The sequence below is a fragment of the Vanessa tameamea genome, chromosome 25 (assembly GCF_037043105.1).
Source record: "Vanessa tameamea isolate UH-Manoa-2023 chromosome 25, ilVanTame1 primary haplotype, whole genome shotgun sequence".
Classification (NCBI taxonomy): Eukaryota; Metazoa; Arthropoda; class Insecta; order Lepidoptera; family Nymphalidae; genus Vanessa; species Vanessa tameamea.
This window is the reverse complement of record NC_087333.1, coordinates 8,029,833-8,053,020: the sequence shown is the minus strand read 5'-3', so window position 1 is coordinate 8,053,020 and position 23,188 is coordinate 8,029,833. Positions and strand designations below refer to the sequence as shown.

Sequence of the window (23,188 nt, the reverse complement as noted above, 5' to 3'; positions counted from 1 at the left end):
ACTGATCATTCAACACGACTGTATAAATGTCCTCTACTTTTGTTAAATAATGTCTTAGAGACAGGCTAATATACAAAGTTTAATTATCTTTCAACCTTTAAAAATAAATTAAACAGTATTTCCCCCGATCATGCATGCGGGTTCAATTGAAGGATAATTCTTTAAAAATCAGCGTCAAGGTTAATTGACTTCCTGCTTAATTTTCCTCCTTTGATTTTTTCTGTTCTGAGTCATAATTAGGACTTTGATTTGAGAACCTTAAATCAACCTTCATCGATAACACAATACGTGACTATTCCTTTTCATAAGAATAAAATCTTAGTATTTGATTATCTTTGTACCAATTCAAAAGTAAATGATAAGAATCCGCATTGTAGTTGCCGAAAAAAAAGCAAAAGTTCTACTTAATGGTTGGGCTTTGTGAACTCATTATATTTCATTCTACCGCCAAACAGTAATGCTTGATATTATTGTGTTTCGGTTTCAAGGTTGAGTGACCCAGTGTAACTACAGATATAAGGGTCATAACGTCTCAGTTCCCAAGATAGGTGGCACATATTTAATCTTAGAAATGGTTCAAATTTTATACGATACCAGTATCTATGGGCAGTGGTGATCCAAACGGTCACCACTCCCGATACCATAAACAAAAAAACTTTTTCAGAATTTGTCAGTATTCAAGACCGAAATGGGGCTTAATAAGTGGCGCATTGGTGATACGACAAATGATTTATATTTTTTGAAATATCAATGTCTATGGGCAGTGGTGACCATTTACCAGTCCAGCTACCTATGCCATAAAAGGATTCGTAAAAAGATTGAAGTGGTAACTAAATATAAATATAAAATTTTAAGATTAAATATTAAGATAAGTTTATAAATGAAATGATACGGTTTGAAGTCCAAAAAATATATGAATAATTTGAATTGATAGAATCATTTTTAATTTTGCAAACAAGGGATATTTCAAAATTGTCCGATTTAAAAAAATAACTACAACAGCTTACAAAATATAATTCTATGTTAATAATTTCTTGCCGGTCTACGATGGATCCGATCGAAAGCTATCCAGAATTCTTATTATAGATCGTTAAGATATAATGTTTTTTAGTCGACAACATAAATCCGCAAAATTCCAATAATCGAGATATTTCGATATTAAAACCAGGAAATTCAATGACATGACAGTTCAACGGGCGGCCACGTTTGAAGTTTACGGGTGCGTTCAGAAATCTGTGTAAAGAATGATTATTGTTAGTTTTCACCACCTTAAATAGAAAATATAGATATTTGATGATCATAACGTTTATAAAAAAGTTATGTGGAAAGTAAATGATTAGTTTTATTTATTTCAGCCGAGTGAAGCCGGGATTAAATCAAGTAAAACTATATTTTTTGTAAAGGTAGTTTAGTTTTGGAAGATTTAATTTATCTTTAAGAAATACCTAAGTTTATTTTTGATAAAACTTGTGTTCTTTAACTGCACCACCATTTAAAAAATATATATAATATTTTTTTTTCTAGTGAAAAAATGACCCGACTAGTTGAGAAGGCGGAGAACTGGGAGCACTGACGCATTTTGGTAGAGACCTATGTCCAGCAGTGGAATGTAAATCTGATGAAGATTGAATTTACTCGTGGTGCCGGTCGGGGGTTTTCCTATTTAATAGTATATATAGTTAAAGTAATTGTAAGCAGTTAATTTGTACCAGTAACATTATAACATATATATCTCTGAAAGAGCGTCAGAACTGCCGACTCTAATATGTTTCCGTTATTATCTTAAGCTGTTTTGTGTGTGTGTGTTTTCAAAACGTAATTATATATTTACGAGAATGCTACCAGCGATTGCAAATCATCGTTTTGTGTATTTAGTTCAATGTAACGCGCGAGGTTGATCTGTGGGCGACTTAGCAATAATATATTAAACACCTACTGTGATAACTTCTAACGACGGGTTTAATGAGCACTAAGTATTGCTTAATTGTTAAATATTCATCCAATGACTTCGTGCATTCGTCCACAGTTCAGGAGCGGGGTTTACGTCCTTTCCGAGGCACGAGAGACACACATAAAACTTCTAGAATCAAAGTCGTTACTGAGAATATTTCGACAAAAAGCCCATTAAATTTTCATTGGCTCGACCTAAGGTTTGAACCTAGAAGCTTGGGATTTGTGACCTTATATCTAGCCACTAGACCAACGAGACAGGCAAATTTTAATTTGTATGATTACTTATTTAAAAACTGGAATTGAAGGTTCTAAAGTACTCATCCAAGAGAATCCCGTTTTAAGCACAATTAGGGCCTAAGGAGCAAGCAGTGTTCTGGCGATCTTCTCTCCCAAAAGGGATTTCAAGAGACATTCTGGGCGGGCTTAATGCACCACCTGCACCCTGGATTAATACCGCTGTGCTCTGTAAGCCAAGTATCTGAGTCCTACCACTGGTCGAAGCTTACTTGGTTAAGTGTCTATTTTTATTTAAAGAGATTTTTTTTTATTTTACTCTATGTATATCAATCATAATCAGAATATTCTTTTTTTCAAGTAGGCTCATTAAAACACTTTTGAATCGTCATTTTACTGTATTGAATTAAACGAAAAGTTACCATCGGTTAGGAAATTAGATTCTACCGAGAAGAATCGACAAGAAACTCAGTAGATACTCTTAAATATATTTGAAAAATCTACTTAATTTTGGTTAAAACTAATATTTTTTGCATTTTAATAGCTTTTTTTAAAATAATATTTGGTTATGAAAACTTCCATAAAATTTAAAAATCGGATTTCCGATATTCCGTAACACCCAAACATTGAGCACCGGTCCCGTCGAATAACTGTCGGGACAGTTACGTGCGAGCGAAACAGCTGCTTATAGCCACGTGTATGAGAGGGACGGAAGGTGCCACGATCAATTTGTGCACGCGCAAGTGGAGTGTGAAGAATGTAGGGGTGACGGAGCAAGAAAGTTTATATTAAATATTAGATTTTTTTATTTTTTAAATAAAACTTAAGAGTAAGACAGACGGAATAATTAAAGACATTAGATTAAAATTCAACATTTTAATTAAGTTTCCCATATGTCATCACATGGTGAAATAAAACAATGTGTTTTTTTTTCAAAAACAACGGCTTTATATCTCGCTTTCAAAAATCCAATTATGCAGTTTTATTTATCATGAAATCAGGGCCAATGCTTCTTTGAGTAGTTTTGCTACTTCTTATGGTATTGGATTTATTGACATCCATTTGAAAATTTCCCCCCCAGTATATTAAAACATCTTTTCATTTCTATAAAAAGGGCTTTTCGTAATTTTTCGAACTCAAGACTGCCTTCTGCCATAAATAGTTACATTTATATCACAATATAAACAAAATTAAAAAAAAATGGTTAATTTGGTAAAAACAGTGACAAAAATTAATTAATTTAAACGTGTGAAATAAAGATAAAATTTACAGCAAATAGTGGATATCATGGATATAAAAACAGTTTCCCAGTTAGTTAATTTTCGTACACTGTAAATACGATAACTTTACATTAATTCAATCTTGATAATTAAATCAGAAATGTTTTTAAAAAATATTATTAATATTTGATTTGGAATTAATTTATTAATCTTCTTGGCAACCCTTAAATCAAGCTTGATCGTGCATGACGCATCGCACGCACGCTTAATACGATATACAGAGTCCACTACTTGTAGACTTCCTGTACTTTTATGGTATCCTGGTACCCTGGTAGCTGCAACTTTTATTCCAATAGTTTTTATTATAATAATTACAGCCATTTTGTCCGATGGCTTATAATTTAATAGCCTTGTTTATCCTCTATTGTTAGTTCATTATTTTTTTTTATAAATATATGCTCGTCCGTTTTTTTTTTTACTTGTTAGTACATTTATGCAAAATGCATGCCGTATTCATCCATCATTCGAGTATTCTTTTTTATTTATATAGGCAAAGAAACAATCTTTATGGAGTCGGCGTTTTTATGTTCTGTATGTTTTTGTAGTCATTTGTTTTATACCTTCATTTATTGACTAGTCGTAGCACAGAAAAAGCTTTAAAATGTATCCTTATAATAAGGCTTTACACAACAGGTATAAGAAAGCTGTTTAATATGTTTTTTATGCACAATATATTAATTCTTAAATCACACTAATGCACTACCTTGGGAGCTAAGATGTTATGTCCCCTGTGCTATTATAACAAAACTATTTTGTTACAGTTTGGAACTATTTAATTTGATAATCAATAAATAAGTGCATAATTAATACACATTTATTTGGCGCCATTTTGAACAAATTACAGCCATTAGTAAACTAGATCCTAGATGGTTAAGCATTAAGTTTGTACAAAATCCCATCCAGAACAGGTTTTAAATTCAGATGCAAGATTTGACCCACACAGACACATACACAAACTAGTTAAATAATAGCTTATTAAGTGTAAAGGAACAGGCCGTTAAAGTTCCAAAGCTGGCAAGTTCTAAAGGCATTTCGGTCAAGGAGAAAGCTTGGAGTCCATTCCTAATTTACTGAGAGTAGGTGAATATCTACATGTGGGAGAAATTTGATCCGACATATAATAATAGCCTTTATATTCAAACTCAATTTCGAAATTACAAAATGTTTTACCTTACCTTGTAGTTACGTCGTCAAATCTTCTATATTTATAGTTATAAAATAATATGTCCTGACTGACTGGTTTATCATTGCCGAGCTTAAATTATTAAAGTAAGGGCCATGAAATTTGGTGAGTAGGATCGTTGAAAATTCTACCCTAAGGGGTAGAAATATGGGTTGAAAGTTTGTATGAAAGTTAGTTTTTTTTTTAATTTAGAAACATGAAACTTTATGTTTGGGAAACTGATTAAAAGTGAGTTGGTACGTGTTAAAGCGTTTCTAGAAATTCTACCCAAAGGGGTGAAACACACATCAATGTGGTATACAAAGAGGTATTAAATGAACGTAATATTATAGGTTAATATGTAAATATATTCAACTTCCACGCGAGCAGAGCTGCGGGCAACTAGTCTTGTATTTTAACAAGAAGATCGTTGTTTTTTTGAACACACATCACGTAACGTAGCTATAGAAACGCGTGGTCTGCTAGTTATACAATGATAATAATTCATTAATATTTTAAGTTTAAGTAAATGTGATATAATTTTAATCTAAAAATATTCTAGAGATATATTGATCATCATTCGACGTGTTCTGAGTGTTCTTAATAAATGTTGTATTAGTTTAGACGCCCGACATTGAGCTAAGGCCTCTAATATGTCATTTATGTATGTTACTTAATGTATTTGTTAGCCGCCGCCCGGTGCCAAATAATTTCAATATTAAGCAAATAGAAAACTAAGAGGTGCTAATACGGATCTGAACTCACTTCTAATGTATTGCTCTCTATCTCTGCTATTTTGATAGTATCCGATGATGATAACTTTTCAACTAACTATACAATCTAAATGAAAACGTACTTTATTAATAAGTAACAATATACGTTTTACTCAAGCAGGCCTTTACATTTGAATGGTCATTTTACAGAACTATATTAAAAGTAAAACTACCACAGGCTCGGAATGTAGATTCAACCGAGAAGAACTAGCAAGAAACTCAGTAGTTACTCTTTTCAAACATTTGAAATAGATTATGTTAGTTAAATAGAATTATAAACAATATATCCTGTCTTAAAGTCAACAAGCTCTACATTTTTTTATCATCTATATAATCTTGTGTTGCTTTATTTGTTAATTTAACGTCATTTCTTTACGTACCATGTGTAAATATGTTGTGCTGTCATTGGTACTGTAAAGTTTATTGCTGTGAGAAACTATTATTGTTGTGCTTGTATTGTATGTCAGGTGAAAAACTTAGGAGATGAGGCGTTTAATGTCTTCCTGCCTCATGGTTAATGGGACTTTCTATGAATAAATTTTAACAAAAGTCATATAATTTACTGCCAAGGCAGATTATAATAATATGTTCTACTGACGTGTATCTGTCACTTCGTAAAAACATTGTTATTTTGCTCGATAGTGTAGTGGTTAGCTAATAAGGTTACAGATCCCAAGATCCTGGGTTCATTGCCCAGGTTTGGTTGATATAAATTTATTCTATTTTTCTGTGTTTGGAGTCAGGTGCTTGGAATGTGGGAGTTTACACTCCCGTGCCTCGGAAAACACGTGAAGCTTTTCTTCGTGTTTCTGAGGCTGATTTGTACAGTCGGATCATCGGATTATGAGTGTTCACTTGTGTTTAATCACACACATATGTACGTATGTTTGTCTTGAGCTATTGGTTAATCACGCTAGATCAGTTAGTCGAAATCAGTCAGGAGAACATCATTATAAGATTTGTGAACGTGGAAATGGATAGTGAAGATTGACTTTTGATATTTCGAATTACAAAATATATAGGATAAAAAAATAATCAAATTCAAATTAATTATTTTTCTGATATGGTTTTACAAAACGATTTACAATTAAAAATGTTGCCTGTGATATATAATATCTAATATAATATCACTTTTTTTTTAATATCATAAAGAAGAATTCATGTCTGAATTTAAAATCACTATAACGTAAGTATAAAATAAATATTAGTCATTGAAAATAATTTCTATTGTTCAAGTCAATTAGATTTAAAATGTTGTGCAATAAAACGTAACTTAAATCCGACGTCTTGGTATATAATGACCAGAGAGTAGCAATTCGCACACTTCCGTTTTACCTCTATTTATTATCTATGCAGGTTCCACTAACTTTACCTGATGATCAAATTGTATAAGAAATTCTGAAGAACTTTCCGAAGCGACCAAATCCGCTTATTAAATCTCTTGAAATCACCACGAAAATTAGAAGAAAAATAAAAAAGGCGCAAAGAACAAATAAAAACATGTCATACGCCATTGACGTTCCAACCTTGACTCCGCGGCGTGAAATAACTCATTTCCGGTCGGCAATGATAATGACAGAGCCATCACTAGTATTATGTGATCCTTGAATTATGGAAAAATAGGTAAATATTTTTCTTATGTAACCATTTACAAGTCGCCAGTTTTTTTTTTAATAACCGAAGGCATACCTTTCTCTGTATTATGCCTGATGGTAATTATTGATGCAATCGAAAATTTAATGAAGATTTTAATTGGATTCAATTGGAGACTCAACAATTAAATTTTTGTAGAAAGTTTTATGCAACGTTGCATATATATATTTTAATTATTTTAGTAACTATCTGTAAGTCTGACATTGATAGGCCTTTACTCCTCATGAGTAGGTATTGTTCTTATTTCACTGTATTGCTTTAATCGAGTTGATTCGACATATGGTTGACTTACATCTGTGACAGACAGGCAATACTTCAGGAATTATCGTAAAACTTTTGCTGCTATCGCGAGAATAAGTTTATTTTGTACGCTGAACCCTAAAACAGAATGTATTTTTATTGCTATAGTTGGCAAACGAACAGTTCTATCTGATGGCAAGGGCGCCACCGTTGCCTGGAAACCAGCAACGTAACGGGCGTTGCTGACGCGATGTACGTAAGTTCGACTTTTTAGTCAACTTATTGCATTCTAAGATCAAAGAGTTTGATTATTTAATTGAGTCATTCAAAGAATAACCCTTCGTACAAACCCGTTTGATTAAGTACCACACGCTTGTCATATCATAGCCAAACAGCAATACATTGTATCATTCAATCAATGGTGGATGAGCCAGTGTAACTACAGGAACAATTGACATAAAAACTTATCTCTCAAGATTGTTTGTGGAGATGTAAGAAATCCTTAGAATTTATTTCGACACCAATGTTTATGGCACATATTAAAAAAAATTGCATCTGTGTTTAAACACACACTTGAACACTACAATTTGTATATGTATACGTAGTTACCAAGTTCATTTCAGTAGATATCACTAGGCAAATCGTTTAGAGAATCGGTCATGATATTGAAATTCTGTTACTTTACTGAAGCAACCTTTAAGAATTCGTTAATTCCTCATCACGTGTAGCATCTGTCACGGTGCTCGGCCACGCAGCGACCTTGTGTACTGTTTTACAATTTACATTGCCTTATTTATCTCTTGTTATATATTTAACTAGCTATTTAGTAAATATAATAATTGAACGTTTGAGTTAAACGTAGCTTATTAATGTTTTAAATACGAAATATTACTGTCGTAGAGAAATCGTTTAAGTTGTCGTCGGAACATGAGTTTATTTAACTAGCTAAACCTGCGGCTTTAACCGCGCGAAATTTATAAAAAATTACCGATAGCACACAAACCGTCACCCCCTATTTTACCCCCTCGTGGAGTGAATTCTCTTCCATACGTAATTTCATCCATCGGATCATCGGTTTAAGCGTAAAGAGGTAACAGACATACTTACTTTTGAGACTTTAACGATTTTAATAAAACATACAAACATACACTTACGAAATTAAGCTCACGTGCTTGGAAGCCAAAATGGATCATCATACTCAAATATATTTCAACTCTAACAATGTCACATACATGTATGTCGAACTGATAACCTCCTTTTTTTGTATTCGGTAAAAAAAAGATCGAATGATCAATATTAATGACAAAGATTATTCGCCATTTTTGCTATATCTGTTTAATTATTGTTTCAAATCATTCAATCCTCATTCATTATTCGAAGTCGTAACTTGACAAGTATATAAAACGTTAAAGAGGGTATTGTTAATACATAATGTATAGGGGTTTTTTACTCATAAGATATTCTTCACCGAAAGAAAAAAAGGCACGATGTTTTCAAAAAAATACGTATCAAGAGATACGTATTTACTCTTGCAAACGAATACACGAGGTCGTTTAAATACTATTTTATTCAAACGCATTGTAACGTTTACTTGACGAGTATTCCGGTCAAGTAAAAGTAATTATTTCGTTAAAATCCATACATTAATTTTATTAAAAAGATTCAACAGTTATAAATTTAAGCCGTAGAAATTATAAGACGTCACGCTCTACTTAGAAATTATGTTTATAACCTTGAAATCTCTCATTATAACTATTATGGTGAGAATAATGACGTTCGAGCGACAATATGGCGTTCACGAACACTATTGTGTGGTAGCAATACCGATTTCGTACCATCAAATATATATAGTAAATAGTATAGTTATCGCCCGCGACATCGTTCGCGTTTGGCTCCGTTTAGGGTTTGGTTACCTACCCATCCTTCACACGGATACAATAAGGATATATTTTTTTTTCGCTCGAAAATCGCATTCCGCGTTTCTCCCACATGATGTGAGGGGGTATGTGAGGCTCGCCGGCGCTGGAGGCCAGGATTCCCAGGATCGCCAGGAATACCTACTAAAAAACCAGCGGTACCCACTACGTCTTTTCGGGGGACGTCACAGGATCGCTTGCATACAACAGTGACGTCCTGGCGGTATGCCCAACTCTGCGGGCCTCCAATTTTTACAGAGGGTTCAGGTGTACAGAGACCCTCTAGACCCGACGATATTTATGAGGGAGGGAAGGTGTCCGTAGCGAAGACGCCTTCTCCCCGGTCTTCTTCGGCGAAGCTGATAAAATAAGGTTCTATATGTCAACTTATAGATCGAAGAACAAATATTATATTTAACTATAATAATCACGTGATTATGCATATAAACCTTCCTCTAGAATCACTATATGTATTTATTCATAAAATCCTTTGCATAGTATATAAGATCTGTTTAAGACTATGTGAAGATATTTAAAACTAGTACATTTTGTTTCGGGTAGCATATATTTAAGTGTATAAATTATCATTATAAATCAAGCCTCTAATTATTATTTTTAACAATCATTTGAATAAAAACTTTTGCGTTTATTATACTTTTTACAGTTCTTTTTAGTTAGTTGTGTATTGTTATCTCTTGGCCTTCACAATGTTGCGGGGGGCCTAGTTAAGTCTCGACCTTACAGAGCAGTAGTAAAATACCCCTTGTATTTTGAGGGAATGACTTCCGGCATCGCGTGTCGGAGTAGACGACGCTGTTAGACCGACGATCTGGATTTGGAAGACCAACTATTTGGAGGTACCAAGAGTTCGGGTTGGTTTTAGTAATAAATGTGCTGTCTATGTTTATAGATACTTTAATATCGATTGCATTAGAAATTTATTGTAATTTTTGTGACGATTGAAATGGTATATAACTATATAGTATAAAACAAAGTCGCTTCCCGCTGCCTGTATGTCCACGTGTATGCTCAGATCTTTAAAAATACGCAACGGATTTGGAACCGTTGATGATGAGAGCAACGGATGGTGCGTTTTATTTAATAGATAGAGTGATTCAAAAGGAAGGTTTATACGGTATAATACATGCACGATATAATAGAGAAACACTGATAATTTTAGAGGTTTCTAATGTGATGTCGGAAATAAATACACGTTTTGCGCTTACATTCCAAGCGCTGGCTACAGAAATCACGTATTAAAAGACCCCTTTAAGTTATTCATAAATAGAGCCTATTCGAACAAAATATAAAATGTTCAGGCCCAGGACTGACGGCTATACGCGCTTACACAATATAATATATATTAAATAATGATTATATACATATAAATGTATATTTATCTAGTGATATTTTATATCGTGCATATTTTAGCGTCAATAGTGCAATGTTTTACGATCGATCCTAAACCGGGCTATTGCCGTCCCCTTAGTATGCTTAAAAGGAGGGGTAAATAGGAATATTAGTGATTCTTAAATTAATTTGGGGCATTGCTACTATTAATAATAATAATATAAAGTGTTTATTATAGATTGAATGCGCAGTTGCGCAGTTTACGTTTTCAAAACACCCAAAGCACTTTCTATGAGGGCTCTTGAAATAAATTACAGTGTTTTCGTTGGTCTGTGGCGTCTGAGGATTAAGACAATAACTGCTCATGCAGCGAGACGGAACTGGTCCTAATATTTGTACTTACGTGGAGACGACGAAACGCAAGTCATGACGCAGATCTTCAAACGCATTAGTGGAGTGGTTAATTGCTTGTAAAATAATTACTGTCAAGTATAAGTAACCAAAGATAACGGATTAACGGAGCTCTATGGAATTAGGTTTCTTGATACGAATAGTATTAAAATGGATGTAAGCATAATTTAAAAATGGAATTTTGAAAATTGGCTGAGGGAGATATAGGACAGCTGTTTCATAGATTTGTTTTTTTTTTTTATTTTTATTTAACCAATGGTAAAAAAAATAAGTTTTATTTGGTGTTACTTTAGTAATTTGGTTTTACCCCACACTGGATTAATCAGTTTTGAAGTAATTATCATTTTTCCTAAAGTCATTAGAGAGAGAGAGTCGGCAGAAAAATCGGCAATTACGTACAAATTTATGCGTTAAAACTTTTTCTCTTTTATGGCGTCTTTAAGTAGACGATCCTGGTGGTATGGTGGTGTGCCCCTTATAAAATTTTAATCTTTTCTTACATAGCCAATTCACCAACCTTGAGTGCTAAGATGAAATGCTTTTTGTACCTGTTGTTAAACTGGCTTATTCACCCTTCAAACCGGAACACAACAATGCAATGTATTACTGCTAGGCAGTAGAATATAGGATGAGTACTAGACTAGACTAATACAGTAACAGCCTGCAAATATCCCACTGCAGGGCTAAGGCCTCCTCTCCCTTTGAGACGAAGATTAGGAGCTTATTCCACCAATGCGAGGTAATACACATGTGGCAGAATTTCGTTGAAATTAGACACATGCAGGTTTCCTCACGATGTTCTCCTTCACCGTCGAGTACGAGATGAATTATAAACACAAATTAAGCACATGAAAATTCAATAGTGCTTGCCTGGGTTTGAACATCGGTTAAGATACGCGTTCTAACCACTGGGCCACTTCGCTCTTCGACCTTCTCGCTCTTCTCCTTACCACCAAAAATTCTACAATTATTTAAATTTATATTATCTATAGGTTATATCTTAACATTCGTCTTTTTAAATTATTTTAGCCAAAGTTTCGACCATGTTAAGAACCAAACTATCCTCACAACTTTTAACAATGGAAATTATACCAATTTTAACAAAGGAATTTATACAATGATTTATTTAATGACACCAACTAATTATACCAATTAGTTTAGATCTGAAAACACACTTAAATATACTTATTATCTAATAGATAATAATAATAATAGATAATTTCCACCAACCCGCATTGGAGCAGCGTGGTGGAATATGCTCCAAACCTTCTCCTCAAAAGGAGAGGAGGCCTTTAGCCCAGCAGTGGGAAGTTTACAGGCTGCTAATACTAATCGATAATGTTTAATCATCGTAACGTTGTATCTACTATGAACTGATTTTGTTATCTGTATTTGACGATAGATAGTTTTAGACTCCGTTAATATAATGCTTGTAAACCACGAGATGCCGCTGATGAATCTGTTTTTTTTTCTTTATCATCAAATTGACAGGGCACCGAATTGCTTGTGTACTTAAGCACTATAATATGCCTTGCACAGTTGGCTAGTGCCTTTGAGAGAAGACGCCGTGAAATTGTCAGCCATAACCACAATTATGGTATAGATATTCATCAAAGATCAAGGATCTAGTACGGGTCATGATTGAGTTTTCATGATTTTATTTTAAGGAAAACGTCCTCGATAAAGACATAGCTTTGTTACAGACAGATATAACTATGTCTTTAAACAATGGTTGAAGTCGAATTAACAGCCAGTCATATATCCCACTGCTGGACTTAGGCTTCCTTTCCTTTTGAGGAGAAATTTTGGATGTTAATTTACCACACTGCTCCAATAGTTGTTAGTGAATTTAGATGTGGCAGACTCGACCCAGGCAGGTTTCCTCACTATGTTAATATATTTAGTGACCTTGCCAGTGAAGTCAGGGCGTCTAGCTAGTATTACAAACAGTAGCAAGTAGGTCGTAATTGATTATTAAATGTATTATTGATATGTTATCAGTTTGATTCCGATTTACATAAAAAGTAATCAGTTAACCTGATATAACTGTTATGATGTTCCGGTTTCAAGTGAGTCAATTTAATTAAACACAGAAGACGTACTCGTATAATGCCTAAGATTGTATGATTATATTAAAGGTGTTAGGCTTTTTTTATAATGGCAATGTCGCAAATCTGGCTGAGTAAGTACCGCCCACGTCAAATTTTCGGTATGCTCTTAAAAAAAGTTTTTGAATTGATATGTCGCATCATATTCTACCGGCGAGCACTTTGTCTTGTCCCGTTCCGGTTGGATGGGTGGCATAAAGGAGATAAAATATTAGGAATGGTTAATATTTCTTACAGCAGCAATGTTTATGGTCAGAGATGACCACGTAGCTGGTCAATAGACTTACGAAGTATTTAAACTTAGCTAGTTAATGGCTCGCCAACACCAGCGACTTCGTTTGTAGTCGCAAAATTATGTATTATTTTGGATGCATCAGGTGCAAGGCACTCATTGCAAGTGACCAGCTATTTTAAAAACATTGGGAGTTAAGATGTCCCATGTACCTTTCAAACCCGACTCAACAATACCAAGTCTCACTTTACTTAGGGAAATTCGTCCAGAGGCTCGTGAAATAAACAAAAACCATTTTATATAAATGATATGATATCCGAGGTGCATTACCATTCTATCTCCGCCCTATAGGCCCCTTGCGTATCGCGATGCGCCTACTGTTGCGGCATCTCGCGGAACAGTGGTGACCATACGTAGATGCCCAGCTGACTGGCGCCTTCCCAAGTAGTATATGATTCATACGCACTTCGAGGTCATTATTAATCGAAAATAATTAACGTTATGACCTCGACGATAATCCAATGTGGTTTTCAATCAATCTAGTTACATTTTCGTGCAAAATCGATATCAAAAGGTAAGTAATGTACCAAAAAAAATTAGAAATCCAACCCTTCCGAGTGAATGTGTTGCCGCTTATTATTGAATTGAATTTTAGATAAAAACCACCAAACTCCAACGTGAGAGAAATTATCGATGTAGATGGTAAACGTATCATCGAGGGAAAAGTTTAACCACAAACTAGGGTAACAAACCCTCCGTACGATGTTACGTTGAAGGTAGATGGATAATAAACGACACTAAATCATGATTTTTTACAGTTACTTGTATAAGGATAACAACTCGTTGAAGCAAATATGCAGGATCGTACAGTCAAACTAAATAAGTATATTTAGAGTAATTGTAGATTCTAGTTTCATAGCAATTTCACTAGCCTCTTGCACTAATAAATTAATTCTTTGCTCTTTCGTTTTCCTCAAAGCATGATGTATGGCACTGGTTCTGTGGTCCTTGTGTGATTAAAAACATAATTTTTGTGTTGTTTGGTTCATAACTATAAATTAATGAACCATTCGATATTTTTTTTGTATCCAGTGAACATTGAATATTTCATAGGATCAATTTCTTTGTCGCTTGGCTTTTTAACTCTCAGAACGAGTAAAATTTTAATTGCCGACTATTTTGTTCGGAGTTGTTGCACCCAATAACACAACAATATCTTTTGGCAGGCATTATTTTCCGATATTTTTAGGTATTTTCACAAGTTCAATCCGTATGCACGAGCTCACTCCGAACGACTGTTGACACCACATGGCCACACGGGCATCTACTAACTTTCCGATTGAGCCGCGAGGGCGGAGACGGGGCCTATAATCTATTTATATACATATATTAAATCTTAGGAAGTTCGTGCAGGTTAACGAGTTACGACAGACCCGATCGAAACCCATCCACAATTAAAGATCGTTAAAAATCATGTTTTTTGAATTGATATATATCGTTAAAATTTGTATAGATATGTATTTCGATATAAAATCCATGATATTCAATAACATGACAGTTAAACGGGCGGCCATGTTTGACGTTTAATGGTGCATACAGAGTTTTTTTTCCAAATAAAATTTTCGCGCAATGGTACAGTAGTTAGTATATTTCAATATTTATATTTATTTAGTTTTATTTATTTATCCGAGCGAAGCCGGGTTTTCATCTAGTACTAATATAATTTTATAATGACGTGTTTTTGACAGAACAATTCGGTACATCGTGACTATGAATTCAAATCGAGTAACGAACTTTACGATTGGTGTTATAAAAAACAAATGAAGATATAATAAATTAGAATACAGATAAACAAGTCTCAAGGTTGCGGGAAGATTTTTAGAAAAACAATTTGATCGATGTCGTTTAATTTTAATAGTCAGTTATTATATCTCTCCGATAGCTATTGTTTGAAACGTAACGCAAATGAAATCGTAACGTAAATGCTATTTTTTTTTAAATCACACGGTTCTTTCTGTACTCAAAATTGGAACTCGATTGAATAACCGAAAGTTTTTTGGTAGGTATATTTTAATTGAATCGATTTTTGTTTCGGCAATTTAATTCGAATACATTTTTGTCAAATCGCTTTCTATTTAAAACCAAGTTACTTGCCTGCCAACTTTGGTCAATTTTATTAATTATTATTTGTTGTCTTTTAATCATCCAAATCAGGAAACGTTTAATTAAATAATATATACAGCTGTAGGTATGCCATATACTTATTATATTGATTTATGAATAATCTCCATTCATTTTAAGTTATTCACCGCCAAAACCAAATACTTCGGTATTTTTAACGTAACATTCTGATTGGAATGGTGAGTAAGTCAGTGTAATTACAGGTACAAGGAACAAATGACGTCTTATTACTCGTGATGTATGGGGTTATTACTGTAACAAGTCGTTTATATTTCCCATAATAAGAAATTAAGGAATATAAAACAATGCTGGAATGTTTAAATTAAAAAAAAATATTCATAAATACCAAAAAGTTTTATATAGTTTGCACCAAATTAATTAAATAATTGTTGATTGTTTATCTTGTATTCATTAAAACTATCTGTACACAAATATATTAGTGTATTAATAATACCTACTGATATTATTTTGCAACGTATCAAGTGTTTAATTTGCAAGTTTCGCAATTAAATTATTTACCTGCTTTGTAATTTAAAACAGGATACATTTTATAGTGTTTAATATAAATACAATAAAACATTTTAATAAAATATATAGGTAATTATTTTGCATCTAAATTAACATAAACTAAAATTACCATTTTAATGAATAAAAACGATTACTAAATTTTTTTATAAACTTCCAGTACTTTTTTTCTTAAAATTAATGATAATTGAGACGTTTGATAAAGCTTCAAGCAATCCACCGACATTTAAATAGCTATAATAATATTTATTAATTTAAGCCATTGATGTATGACACAAAACTACGTGATTTAACGCAGTATTTAACCTAGCTACGTAAGCCGATAAATGTTTGTGTATGATTATAAATAATAATAGATCTGTTTATTTTATATTTGTGCCTAACTTTTTCTTAAAAAGTTAATATTAATTTCGGCAAAGATATTTTGCGTTGTGAAAAATTAACTGTAGCTACGTGCTAATAAACCCTTATTGTTTGGAATTGTGCAATATATATTTTAATAATTGGAATTTGTAATTGTAATTGTCACGGTGTATAAATAATATATTTATAAAATGTTTACTATGTTATTTTTAGTTTAAATCAACTTTTTTTTAAATTAAATTACCAACCGATTCCAATTTATAAGCATAATTTATCAACAAAACAAAAAATATTTTATGTCAAAAATAAAAAAATGCAACTTGTTAAAATTTGGTATTACGAGATAATACAATCGGGTAGTTAAATAACGCATTAACAAAGGAATTTTATCATTAGAAGTAACAATAAACTAATATGAATTCTATAACCCACCTTTATTAGTTATAGCTTTATCGGCTGTAAACATAATCACTTATCACCATTAAAACACAACACTACAAAAGGAAAAAAAAAAACTATTTTTTATCTGTAATTTTCGCGGTACAACTGACGTTTTTAACACGGGAATGGCGCGAAACGACACGACACTTTCTCGACGCGGTGCGCGGTAAACTGAACTATAACTTTGACATAACCTCAAACTGCATTCTAAGCTATTCTAATGTTTTGTGGTGGACGTTTTTCATTGCTCGTTTTGTGTCAAACTCGAACCGGCTTTTCGTTTATTTATCAATGGACAGTGAATTTTGCATTGCGTTGATACTGTGTATAGTTCCAATAGGTAAACAACTAGATTATTCTCAAACTGTATTTCTTATTAGCCTGGTTCTACGGTTTTTGCTTGAAGATGTGTTATTCGAAATGAATATGTACATGGGTTTATGGTCATAAATAAATTGCAGTTAAATATCAAGTTAATATCGTTAAGAATTTAGTCTTTTATGTTGTAAGTAATTAATTACTATTAGTTTTCGAAAAAAAATGTAGAAAACTTTAATTTAGTTAGTATTATTAGAGTTATTCCGAGTAACTTATTATTAATAATAACTATTACGAATAATATACAGATTTATAAATTCAAAATGGATTTAAATTCAGGAGTGCACTTATTTTAAAATATTATTTAGACTATAATTAAGAAAGTGCTGCGTAGGTAAGTATATAATTTTTTTCTGATGTTCGTACAGACCGAGTAAATTAGAATTATATTAACGACGGACTCGATTCCCTCACTCATCAAGACCGGAGAAGAGCTGACCAAGGAATTTACATGTTTTTTGAGACACGAGGGGTGTAATCGGGGCCGGACCGTAAATTTAGGGGGCCCTGGGCTAACACTACTTAGGGGCCTACCTAAGACATATCTGAACGAAGACTTGAATCAAATTACTTGAATGGGTTCAATTAATTGCAGGACTCGCAGGGCTGCAAACCATACGATCTTTTTAGTTTAATAAAGTTATGCATTCTTTCGCATTATCGTCTATTTTTGACTCAGTTGGGGCCCCCTTGAATCCCCGGGGCCCTGGGCTGAAGCACAGAAAGCCATATGGTAGATCCGGCCTTGGGTCTAATACTGCGTTGGAGCTCAAGTGGCATCTCTTCATTTATTAGTTGAGGTTAATATTTTACTTGCAAAACCTCGCAGACGGTGCACTTTGCAAACCAATTGTCTACGATCGGTTGCTACAGGGCAAAGACATCTAGTTGGATTTCAACTAAGTGGATAGCATGAGCATCTTTTCCATGAACCAAATATATACATATATATTTATTTAATGTGTAGGCGGATGGACAATTGTACCAACTGCCACCTGATAGTATGTGGACAATAGCGCTGTAAGAAATATTAACCATTGCCCATTGGAATATTACGATACGTATTGATGTGTTTTGGTAGAATCTGATGATGATGGTACCTACTGAGGCGGCCTTGGACAAAGCCCTACGACTAAGTCACAATATGTGTTCGAGTTGATCGATCAATGTAAAAACCAATCTATAAATTAAAAATAGAAAATATAAACAAGTTAATTCGTATTTTTTAATCGTTAAAAATAGTTTTACTTGAATAAAATACAAACTGTTTAAAAGCGGTACTCGGAGACGCCATAATTATCGACCGTACACTAATGAGATTTGCTTGGAAATACCCCTTGCTTGGTAAGATCACGTTCTCGTAATGAGTATTTGCACATTTCAAATAATAATAATAATGTAAAGTGATTTTAACTTTAAATTTTGAACATTATGTAATTGTGTTGCTGACTGTCGAGTTGGTCACGCGACAGACACCGAACTGCTGGATTCAAACCAAATCGAAACATTATAATAAGATATTGGGTTTTTCAGTCGAAAAATTCTCAGTAACAACCTGGATTCTGGGGGTTGGTATATGCATTCCCGTATCTCGGAAAGCATGTAGAGCGGTTGGTACTGCACCTAAACTCCGGTCCTGTCGGATTTGCCGTGTGAGTGAATAGAGAGTATACCAATGTTGCGCACATTTGTGCACTGTCTTGCGTTGGTTGGTCTTCCTTGAGATTGTCTAGTGATCGAAATCGGTCCGGACAACAGCATCATTATATATCCAAAAGTGTTTGTTTGTTAGTTTCGCTTTCATATCTAAACTATTCGTCTGATCATCCAGAAATATTGCATACACATTGTCAAGTGTACAGATAAAGACAGGCCTCCTGGCACTAAGCCCACCTTTACACGCGGTTTAAACCACTTTTATGAAACGGTAAAGCTTACTAGATCTACCTGAATACACAAAAATCCGAAATGGCCCAGTGGTAAGAACTCGTGCATCTTAACCGATGATTGCGGGTTCAAACCCATGCAAGCATCACTGAATTATCATGTGCTTAATTCGTGTTTTTAATTTATCTCGTACTCGACGGTGAAAATCTTGAGGGTGTCTATGAGGAGGAGGTCTAATTTCAACGACATTCTGCCACATCTGTAGCCACCAACCCGCATTGGAGCACCGTAGCTCCTTCTCCTCATAGGGAGAGGAGGCCTTAGCCCAGCAGTGGGAAATTTACAGGCTGTTAATGTTGTAATGTATACAAAAATATAAAAGTTTATTTGTCTCGGACTCCGTCGAATATAACTAAAATCTAAAGTTTAATAATCATAATTAATCTCAACAAAGAATATATATGTCCTGAGTACTTTAAAATATGTACCTATGAGTATTTATAGTCTTATCCAACCACAAGAGAACAAAAGCCTAATAAACAACATTTGACATTGAATTGACGCGATATCATTGGCCGAGAGCTTGAATTATCTATGATAAAGAAATATTAATAAAGAACTGTTATATAGCTTAGCTATTGGCAAATCGCATGAAATACGTAAATCTAAGTTTTGTTTGACTTTAGTACTTCTGCGATTTGAATAGACTATATTCGATTTAATGAGTTTGTCGATATTATCACGTGATTATACACGTGATACGTTAGTTTATGTGATACCTATTTAAATTGCTTTATAAACATTAAATTAAAGGTCAATAGCACAACGGTTTACCGGTCGTCTAGGGATATAAAAGTTGCTGGTTCAGTCCGACCCCTTGGCTATTAACTCATAGCATAAACTTTACGCTTTAGTAGAGGGGTGAGTAGGAATATTAGTAATTTTTAAAAGGTAGGCTAATCTTATTTCTAATCAAATTATTTTTTATTTAACGAGTCTCGAGTCATATTATGCCAGATAACCTTTATTAAAGTGCCAACAAGAATAGTTCAAGTTACAATTTCATTGGAACGATTGATAAACTCTTATATTAAAAACATAAGCAAGCATTATTATTTGCAAAGTAATTAGTAAAAAAAGTTAAACTAATGTTATAAGATACTTTACAATATGCTAGTCTCTATTGCGTTGGATCCGTCTGTACCATTCATTCGATTGATATAAAACTTTGTATAGATGTTGACACTTGAAGTTTCTAGTATTGTACCGTCAACAGTGTCTCGGGTAACTGTTTACAAAAAACAAAATACAGACAATACAATGAATGCCAGGCGTAAACGAATAATTCCTACTTACAATTATGCACCAGGTCAGCCGGATTGTTAACGTTAGATGGTTGTTAAGGAGACTGGTAGACTGGATTGAATCTGGATGGACCGAAGTCCAATGTCCAATTTAATGAAAAAAGTTAACTGGTGATTGAAAACGTGGCTCTATTTTTTATTCAAATATACGTTTTTAGGCACTTTTGAGTTGTATTTGGAATTCATTAAATATTTATAAAAAATACATTGGTAAACAAGGCATATTATTCAATACAAGATTATATAGATGATAAAAAAGCGTGCAGCTAATACTTATTGACTTCCAGGCAGGATGTATTATATACATAGATATATATTGTATTTAACTAATATGACTTTGTGTTTTCAAATGTTAAAAATGAGTAACTACTGAGTTTCTTGCCGGTTCTTCTCGGTAGACTCCGCATTCGAAACCGGTGGTAGCTTCACTTAATATAATTTGTTAAAGGACGATTCAAAAGTGTTCGTAAAAGCCTACTTGAATAAAGTATATTTTGATTTTGATTTAAAAAATTATAATATAGTATCTTTTTTTTTAGATTTCGTAAATAATAAAACAATAATTCTTATATTTTTATTAAATCTTTTGCGATCGTATCCATATTATAGGGAACAGAATTATTACATCTTTAGGAAACGTTTAAAAACACGATATTGTTCTTTTTGAGAATTGAAAATTTATTCGAAATACATTAAGATATGCGATTCGTTTTGATATGCATATTTTAGTATTCTAGTCCAAGAACAATGAAAAAAAAAACTTTTTCTAAATTGACATACCACAGACTATATCTGTCATAAACACTGAATTCTAATAAGTTTTTAATTTCATTATACTTGGCCTAAAACATTGAAAGATCGAAAATTGTTCCAAATTTGTGCGCTGTAGAACTAGCATTGTAATAAAAATTAATTTATGAAATACTTAAATTTTATAATTACATTTGTTTAATGCTTAATTTCTATTATATCTAGATAAATATAAAGACTATTTAACAGATATTCTAATATCTTTGGCGAAGCGTATATTATTTACAATAATAAAATTTATTAAGAAAAAAAGAAGGAAAAATTCAGAGGTAACAATTTTAAAATTAATATCATACAAATTATTTACCTACTTATTTATATATTGATATCATTTTAGTCTCTTTAGTCAAATCCTTAATCACACAAGTATCAAATAAAATTAAAACTATAAATTAAATTAACACACTAAATACATTTTATTTATTTTACAAAAACATCGAGCTATAATTAATAAGCAGTAAATATCTTACTCTCTCTTTTTATCATTTATCGCTCCGTATATTCTGTCTCTCTTGTTCTTGGTTTTAAACAAACATAGTTTTCAAGGTTATTTAAAAAAAGAATAAACCGAAAATAGAAATAAGTTTTGAATTTACAATTCTTACTTTTTAATGTTATATCGTGATATATATTATAATGCCAATGGTTTTTGTGTCTGTTGTTCAAACCTGTCTAATTGTTTTTTTTTTATATCAATTTGGATGCATTACATGTTTTTTGCTTCGTTTAACAGAGTTATGATTTTATAAATGGCGACCTAACATGAATAGCGTAAGGGTATGTGAATGATTTTGATAATGATGTTCTAAGAATATCATTGAATGCTAAGATCAAATTTGCTTTTGAATTAAATGCAATTTATTATAAATGTAACAATGCTCCAAGGGATCTTTTTGAGAAAGTTTTGAATAGATTATTATCTATTAAGACCATAAATTTTTATGGAACAATTACTTTCCAGTTGTTTCCAGTGTCATTTACAGGGTAGTCATCGTTCTGAAACAACTGCATATATATTATTTATAATACTTAGAATTGGTTTAATATAAATATTAGCTTTTTTTATTCCGAATAAGTAAATATTCTTAGAATAAAAAGTACGACGATGACTAAGGAAATGAAAAAAAACAGCATTTCGATAAAAAAAAACTACCATAAGTAAATATAATAATGTAAAGCCTTTAATTTAAGACAATAAAACCTAATTGAGTCTAATTAAAATTGGAGTTAGCTTATTATTATATAAAACTTTTATTTAGATTATATTTTATCAAATTAAAAGCCCACTTAAATAAATCTTAAACGGAACGGTTTTGAACGGAATGTGTGACTCAAAAAAATAATTCTTGGCACAATAAGATCTATACGACACCATAAACTTTATTCCACATAATGCCCTAAATAATCACGTAATTATCTCTCATTGTCTCTCCTTAATAATCTATTAACTCTAAAAATTCTATTTTTATAAGTCTCTATTGGTGATCTTCTGAGCATACGTGTTGCGGCCACACGTGTCATAGCGGCTTTATAACTTTCTGGTGACAAAATGGCGGGCGTTTCGCGCCTTTTCAAAATGTCGGTAGGGAAGATGGCTTCATCTGACAGCATGGCATCTATGTCGCCGTTAAACATTGCGAGCGTGTCAGTCGAAGTGTAGTTACTTATTGGAGTGCAGAGTGGTATTGCGTTAGACCATTTGCGGTTCCTGTGAAAATATAAATAGCAATTATTTCAATCTGTGATATTTTGTTACATCCCAATACGGAGGTTAATTTACTATTCTTAAGTAATTATCACTTAGCGCCATAAGGTCCTTAATGAAGAATAACTTGTAAGATTCATAGTAGCTGTGTAAATAAAGTTGGTTAGGTTCCAATGTTATTAAAATCTATGAAGTATGAAGTGATGTTAAAGTTTAAGTATC

At 32.8% G+C, this 23,188-nt stretch overlaps 3 protein-coding genes across 6 annotated transcripts in view; 1 reads left to right on the top strand and 2 right to left on the bottom strand.

Annotated features, from left to right (window-relative positions):
• Nucleotides 1–16,988, bottom strand: part of LOC113396219 (rhophilin-2) — an 87,449-nt gene extending 70,461 nt beyond the window's left edge. Inside the window, exon 1 of the mRNA XM_064218915.1 lies at nt 16,814–16,988. The gene's annotated coding sequence lies outside the window, so the exon portion shown is untranslated. The remainder of the gene's footprint in view (nt 1–16,813) is intronic.
• LOC113403621 (EKC/KEOPS complex subunit TP53RK) overlaps nt 12,003–23,188 on the top strand; it is a 297,288-nt gene continuing 286,102 nt past the window's right edge. Inside the window, exon 1 of the mRNA XM_064218917.1 lies at nt 12,003–12,017. The gene's annotated coding sequence lies outside the window, so the exon portion shown is untranslated. The remainder of the gene's footprint in view (nt 12,018–23,188) is intronic.
• The window catches only part of LOC113396218 (uncharacterized), a 127,183-nt gene continuing 126,494 nt past the window's right edge, over nt 22,500–23,188 (bottom strand). For 3 of the 4 annotated variants that reach the window (XM_064218910.1, XM_064218911.1, XM_064218912.1), the window contains one exon: nt 22,500–22,969. In XM_064218910.1, the coding sequence (XP_064074980.1) occupies nt 22,675–22,969 (295 nt within the window). In that variant the 3' untranslated portion in view covers nt 22,500–22,674. The remainder of the gene's footprint in view (nt 22,970–23,188) is intronic. The other variant, XM_064218913.1, reaches the window with a different exon arrangement.